Source organism: Mus pahari, chromosome 4 (genome assembly GCF_900095145.1).
Source record: "Mus pahari chromosome 4, PAHARI_EIJ_v1.1, whole genome shotgun sequence".
Classification (NCBI taxonomy): domain Eukaryota; kingdom Metazoa; phylum Chordata; class Mammalia; order Rodentia; family Muridae; genus Mus; species Mus pahari.
In genome coordinates, this window is record NC_034593.1 from 22,900,038 (window position 1) to 22,907,834 (window position 7,797).

A 7,797-nucleotide genomic window follows, 5' to 3' on the forward strand; every position below is an offset into this window, starting at 1 on the left:
GCTCAAGGCTAGCCTGGGAACTTATATACAAGACCCTTTCTCAAAAAAAAAAAAAAAAAAAAAAAAGACATATATTTAATTTTGTAATTTTTGTGTTATTTTTCTTATAGGGCCCTTTGCCCAACTGAAAAAGCCCAAGACCTTGATTAATCTGGAGTTGTTCAGGTTTTCAGCTGCCATAACTGTTGTTCTGAAGAAAAGACAGTCTAGATAAGCAGACACCTCAGAAATCGCCCGTTGCTTCATTTCTGTCCTTCCGTTCCCACCCGTGTTTCTCCGCTCTTCACCTCTTGTTTATTTGCAATAAACATTCATCTCTAGATCTTTTTCCAGAACCGTGGCTGCCTGAAAGCAGGGATCTAGGCCAGTTCTGATTTTTCCGTTTGCTTGTCTCACTCCGTGAAACACTGGGGTCCTTGGACACGGGAGACAATAGCTCTACCACCTCTCATTTTCTAGGGAATCCAAAGAGGACAAAGAAGCAGCTGCCCAGCCTTTGTATTCACTATTTCGTCTTCAAAGAATTCGGCGTCATGTTTTCAGAACTCCCCCACCCTCTCATTGCCATAGAAAGCCAAGTTGACTTTGAATTCCCGACCCGCTGTCCCCTACCTCCAGAGTGCTGAGATTTCAGAGGTGTGCTGTGACTACCAGGTTATGTGGTTCTGGGGACAGAGCCCAGGGCTCTGCACAGCAGGCAGTCATTACTGTCTGAGTTATGGTATCAGCACTTTTAACTGAGGTTTTAGAGCACAGTGTATTTAATAACATAGTAGAGGGGTCTTTTCTTACTTGTAAATAAGCATTATGATATCAACTACGAAGAGGTCGGTTCTCGGGTCAAGCCCTGCTGCGTGCTAGCTGTCAACCTTGGGGAAACTTCACCTCTCTGCACACATTTGCTTCTTGTGTAAATCAGTGCTAATAATACTGTTCACCCACTCTACAGGGCCAGTACTGGACAGCGATGGGTAGAGACGCTAATTCATGCAAAGCACTTAAAAGGCCATGGGGCTCTGTGTAGTTCCGAGGACACAGTGTTGGCCTAGCGCTCATTAAGGTCTGGGTTTTTTCCAGACAACCACACAATCCCTAAAGAAAACTGACTTTCTCTCTCCCAGGAGCTATCAACTGCCAATATCACCTCAGCTTTGTGAGTCCTCCCAGCCCTCCATGTAGGACGTTGTCTGACCTTGGTCTTGTACATGTTATCACAGCCAGTGGGGATTCATATCTGCAGCTGCTCTTTGGTGTGAGAAAGACACAGATGTTCTGTTTAGGACTGAGCACTCAACACTCCAGGATATGGCTCTCCTCACGAATAGAATAAGTGGACCTAGTGGGTCTCAGACAAAAACACCCACGTGAAACTGGAAGGGAAGTGAGGATAGGGGAGGGACCAGAGGGAGGGAATGAGGGGTGGACTTGATCAAAACATATTATCTGCATATAGGAAATTCTCCACCAATTAAACAAACAGCATGGTGGTTCACTGCTATAATCCTAGCACTGGGGAAGTAGAAGCAGAAGGAAGAGAAGTTCAAAGTCAGCCTTTTCCACATAATGAGATCGAATCCAGCTGTGGCCACTGGAAAAGGCTCCTCTGTTCCACCAATGTCTGCGCTTTGATAATTCCTCTAGTGCAGCGAGTGGTTCTCAGCCGTCCCGATACTGTGACCCTTTGATACAGTTCATGTTGTGGTGACCCCCCCCCAATAAGATCATTTTCATTATTACTTCATAACTGTAATTTTGCTACTGTTGTGAATCTTAATGTAAATATATGATATTTAGGGTATCCGGTATGGGATCCCTGTAAAAGAGTTGATTGCCCCTGATTCTTCTGTGATAATATGCAGTTGTTTATGAAAAACCAAGGTATATACACTAAGGGCTTACTACATGTAAAAGTCATAGTTGAAAATACTGGAAGGAAGGACAAACAAAGGTCATTCAGTGTTGAGAAGGCTGCGAGATGTCTCCAGTGTCCCTGTCCCCACCCTGCTGTACACAGCCACAGTCTGCTCTGCATCATCTCTGATATGATCCGACATGGCTCAAATGCACCCTCGAATGCTGGCCTCATTAGTAAACAGTTACCTTACACACTGTTTATTAGGCCTGAAGCTTGTTGATACTCATTTCACAGTCATTCATCTCTGCCCTGCAACAAGGGCATTGACCTGTATGCATGTGCAGTTGAAGGACTTTGTAGAGAAAGAGGACAGTGTTTTGAATGAAAGCAAGGCTGGATGGAGGAGTGACGTTTTTGTTTGTTTTTCTGTTGCTATGATAAATGCCACGGCTTACAAAAAAACGGGGGGAGGGAATCTGTTCATCATTCAGGGAAGTCCAAACAAGAACTGAAGTAGGAACTGTGGAGAAATATTGCTTACTTGCTTACTTCCTGGCTTACATTCATACCTTTTTTTTAATATAGCTCAGGCCCACTGGCCTGGGTATGAGACTTGCAGTAAGCAGGGCCCCTGTGCATCAATTAGGAAAATGCTCAGCAGGGCAATCTGATGGAGGCAGTTTTCAATTGAAGTTCATTCTTCCCAGATGTGAAAAGCTGACAAGGTTAGTCATCACAAGGGTGCGTTCTGGATGTGCTCTAACTCTCCCTTGGACCACACATGGGACTCAAGCCTCTACAGTCCTTGGTTTAGAAGGAGTGACTTCATTGCATCAGTACAAATAGTATCATCTCTGTTGTCTGATGTACGCTTCTTGCTGATTGCTGTCTTGTAGTTGCTCCGGTCTGCTGCTGATTGGTCTGCTGGTATAAAGCACCATGAGGAATCTATCCACACTGCCTACATCCATGTAATAGAGAACAGCAAACACTACATCTATATAGAAGTAAGTATGTCAGTGGAACAATGACAGAAGAACCTGCCTTCCCAAGTGCCTTAGTTCCTACTGTTATGATAAATACCATAACCCAAAGTAATTTGGGGGAAGGGAAGACTTTATTTGGCTTACATTTCCATGTCACAGTTTCTCATTGAGGGAATTCAGGAAATGAAGTCGAGCCCATGGAGAAATTCTGCTTACTGGCTGCATGACTGGCTCAGCATGCGTTCTTACACAACTCAGGACCATCCACCCAGGGGTGCAATGTGGCAATGCTCCCAATGGGCGGGACCCTCCCATATCAATCATGAGTCAAGAAAATAAACCCTGGATTGATTTACTAGCTGATGGGCAATCTAATCGAGGCAATTCTCAATCTGGGCTCCTCTTTCCAGATAACTTTAGTTTGTGTCACGTTGTCAAAACACTAATCAGAACACCAAGTATTATATAAGACTGTAGGGGCCTGTATTAGTCAGGGTTCTCTAGAGTCACAGAACTTACGGATATGCTCTATATAGTAAAGGAATTTATTGATGACTTACACTCTGCAGTCCAATTCCCAACAATGGTTCAGTAGTAGCTGTGAATGGAAGTCCAAGGATCTAGCAGTTGCTGAGTCCCACACGGCAAGCAGGCGAAAGGGCGAGAACAAGACTCCCTTCTTCCAATGTCCTTATATGGTCCGCAGCAGAAGGTGTAGCCCAGATTAAAGGTGTGTGCCAAAACACCTTTAATCCCAGATGACCTTGAACTCGGAGTTCTCCCTGTCTTAATCTTCTGGATTCAATCCCCACTGTGTCTCAAGATCTCCATACTAAGATCCAGATCAGAAACTTCTATCTCCCAGCCTCCAGATTAGGGTCACTGGTGAGCCTTCCAATTCTGGATTGTAGTTCATTTCAAATATAGTCAAGTTGACAACCAGGAATAGCCACTACAGGGCCCCAGTTCAGGATTCTGTACTAATAATCATGAATTGAGTTATGATGGATTCCAGAGAAGTACTAATTGAGGTGATCTCCCAGCATGCCTGAATTCGCTTTGTAAGACTTAACTCAAGACTCTAATGGAGCCCTACAAACCCTTGCACTAGTGTATACCAGCTTAAGTATACACTGTACTCTTCAGTGTAACCCTAGCTTGAATGTGAGAGTCTTCATTGGGCTACGGTGAGGGTGTTTAGCAGGAGGCATGTGCTGTTTCAGGAGAGTGCACCTTTGCACACATGCACAGTAAGATTATCATGCAGTGGACCAGGTACCCCTGCTGTGGGATCTTGGAGTGGGAGAAGGCAGGGGAATGACATGGGAATGGGAGCCGGGAGGATGTTAGAGCTGAGGGATGCTACTCATGGTCAAGTGTTTTCAGACTCCAGACTGTTTAGAGTCCATGAGAAAATCTGAGAACATCAAGTTTACTGTGGGAACTGTAACTGAACTTCAAAGTAGATACAGAAATAGTAAAAAGCCCCTGGAACATGGAAAAATTCCCAATAATGGGAGACACGCAAACCAAACTCAAAGCTCCCTCCTTTATCCTGGCTTTCCTTTTCACACTGAATAAAAATAGAGTGTTTAGCCAAAAGTTAATCGTTGGAAAAACATTTGAGCCCTGTTGTCCCTCCCCTGGAGTCCTGCTCTTCTCCCTCCCTTAGAGTGGCAGTTGATTAAGGTTCATCAGCAAACAATCCTGCTTTTTTTTTTATTTCTTGGACCTGGAGAAAGACAAAGCTCATGAAAAACATTGCAGGCTGCTGTGCAGTCTGTCACACCGGATCCCGTGGCAGATAAAAGGCATGAGTGGGAACATCAGTTAAGTCTGCTCTGGAGTTTAGTAAAACATTTGTTATCAACTGTGGGAATGAAACTCTGGTTGCAAAAGATGTAAGTTGCCTCTTCCAGCACACAGTCATTGTGTTTCATCTTTTTTAAAAAAAAATAGCATCAACACCAGTACATTAGTAAGTCTTCTTGTTGCTGAGGTAAAATAACTGGCAAAGGCAATTAAGGTAGAAACGGTTTATTTTGGCTCACAGTTCTGAAGGGTACAGTCCATCATAGCCAGGACACAAAGGCAGCAGGAGCAGGAGGTGTCTGGTCACATCATGCACACAGCCGGGAAGCGGGGTGCTGGATACAGGTGCTCAACTCTCCTTCTGTTTCATCAGTCTGGGACCCCAGTGTACAAAATGATACTGTACACATTTAGGGTAGGTCCTCCCACTTATGTTAACCCAGTCTAGACGCACACTCACAAACAAACCCATGGATTTGTTTCCTTGGTGATTCTAAATTCCATCAAGTTTACCATCGTGCCTATTACAAGCTGCTTTTCTTTCTCAGGCTAGCATAGCATTGAATAAGGTCAGCAATGCTGTGTAGGCATACATGGCTGTGGACATTTTTCTGGATGATATTCATCAGGGTAAATAGTCGTCATTTACCTTATTCAGGAAGGAAGGAAGGAAGGAAGGAAGGAAGGAAGGAAGGAAGGAAGGAAGGAAGGAAGGAAGGGTGGGCGGGCTTGTGGCAGTTTGTCATTCTGTTCTTACAGATGCTGATTCATGCTACCCTGCCAATGCAAGCTACCCTGCCAATGCATGCTACCCTGCCAATGCATGCTAACCCCCCAGTGCATGCTAGCCTTCTTTGTAGCATTTGTTTGCATCATATTTTCAAATGAGGCTCTTCACTTGCCTTCTTGCATGTTTTCTTCTGGAGCCATTGTGCCCCTCTGTGCCCTGCTACATAAAAGCTTGTGCACTCATACACAGGGTACAGCTGTCAAAGGATGCAAATTAACTAAAAGTTATTACTTGAGATGATTAAAAAATATGATTTCTTAAAGAAGCATTTTGTTAGAAATTACAGTTGTATTGCAACAATCTGGATTCTATTCCAATTGGCAGTATGCATAATATTTATTTGTTGTTTTCAACATTTCTTTATGCAGCAATAAGACCTTTTGTATCATTAGGATAATAGTGTGGCCATTTTCTAACAATAGTGTTGAAGAATGTTTATGAATTAACAGAAGTACTTAAAATGAAAACATTTTTTTCTTTCTATCAAATTGGTTTACTTATATATATTCAAAAGAGATTTGAGAGTTGGGGACATGACTCCCTGGGAGATGTCCTCCCCATATAAGCTTGAAGGATGAGAGTTCAAATCCAGCAGCCACATTATGCTAGATGAACACAGAAGCCTGCTATCACTTGGAAAGTGGAAACAGGAAATCCCTACAGACACTGCTTAGCTAGACTCGTCACGTGGGCAGTTCTGGGTTCAGCTGGGAGCCCTTGCCTTAGTTAATAAGATGGAGAGAGATGAAGGGAGACACCTGAGCTCAGCCTGGAACCTTCCCAAGCATGCATGGGCACCCTCACCAGACCGAATGCATGTACCCATACCATGTATGCTTGTGCATAGGTCACACGTAGACATACACCCCACAGGGATAAAAAAGTTCTTGGAAGAGATTTGAAACTGCTTAAAATAATAGTTCAGAGACAGGAGACAAGGCAAAAGTGGGTGCTAGGAAACATGCAGAGAACCTGGGCAGAATGGACAGGACCCTGGCCAGGCGCCATATTGAAAAATAACCTCAGCCCAAGACAGGACGCTTGCCAGTGCAGGCTTTCTAATCATAAGCATGTTCGCAGTGTAAGTCAGAAGGAAACCTAATTGGGAAATGTCCTCAGCCTTCTAAGAATGTAGTTTCAACATCTGCGTTAGGAAAGTCACATAGCCCTCCACTTGAGAATGATACGATAAGCACTGGATGATGTAATAATGCACATGAGACCTGGGGCCTGATGGCACTTCCCATATTCTGAGCCATTTATTTTCTTTGAAAGGTTCAGTGGCCTGACATACCCATGTGAGCCATTTTTAAATACTCAATGTAGTGTTGGTCCCCCTGTCCCCATATGCTGTAGGGCATCTAGCAGAGAAACTAAGACCTTACACAAGTGCCCTATTTTTTTTCACAGAACCAATTTTTCATAAGCTGTGCTGATGATAAAGTTGTGTTCAACAAGGTGGGCGACGCTATTGCCCAGAGAATCCTGAAAGCCCACAGGTAAGGTTGGCCTTTGAACAGAGTTTGAGCTAAGCTGCTGTAGCTGCTCTGGCTTCCCTGTAGATGTGGTTCCCGAAAGCTTGTGTTGAAAGTGGACTCCTCCTGGTTGTCTTGTGACAGTCTGAGAAATTTCCAGTCTATCTTGGTGGGAATGTGGAGTTTTCCAGGGTACAGTCAGCTCCCTGGCCTGCCCTTTCCTTACACAGGAGGTTCGTGTCTGATTTATTTAATGGCAGATAGTGAACTATGCTTTTACAAACAAAGCAAAGCAGACAGAAAAATTTGCCACAGTTATATTTAAATCCTTGTTTCCATGTGCCATATTTCTTTAGCTCATGGAATTATTTCTCAACAGTTTTATTCATAGAGTATGCAACCCACCCAAAAAAACATCAGTTCAACAGCTTAGTGTATACATTCACAAAGTAACTATCACTTGACTTATTTTGTTATGTTTATTTTAATAATAACAATACTATTTTGTGTGTGTGTGTTTGTATGTGTGTGTGTAGAGGCACACACATGCCTACCAAGCTACCTTGCTGTCCTAATGTTTTGGGGTTTTGTTTTGTTTTGGTTTGGTTTTGGTTTTGTCTTTTAGTTTTATCTCTAAATATTTGTGTCTCTGACTCACTTCAAGCTATTTCTGTATTCATGTGAGTTAGTAGTCCACCTTCCTGGTGTGGTGGTGACTATAGATTATTTCCCAGCACCATAGATTGAAGAGGACTCATGTGTCTGTGGCTATACCACTGTGAATGCATCCAGTGTGGTTTGAAGAGACTTGCCTTCCCCAGCTGAATTGTTTTGGCCTCTGGGAGTAATTTCTGTCATGGTTTTTTTTTTTTTTTTTTT

The 7,797-nt window shown here is 43.4% G+C and overlaps 1 protein-coding gene across 4 annotated transcripts in view; it reads left to right on the forward strand.

Annotated features, from left to right (window-relative positions):
• Positions 1–7,797, forward strand: part of Pld1 (phospholipase D1) — a 185,426-nt gene that overhangs the window by 139,800 nt on the left and 37,829 nt on the right. For all 4 annotated transcript variants that reach the window (XM_029537928.1, XM_029537927.1, XM_029537929.1 and 1 more), the window contains 2 exons: positions 2,752–2,862; positions 6,854–6,942. In XM_029537928.1, coding sequence (XP_029393788.1) covers positions 2,752–2,862; positions 6,854–6,942 — 200 coding nt within the window. The remainder of the gene's footprint in view (positions 1–2,751; positions 2,863–6,853; positions 6,943–7,797) is intronic.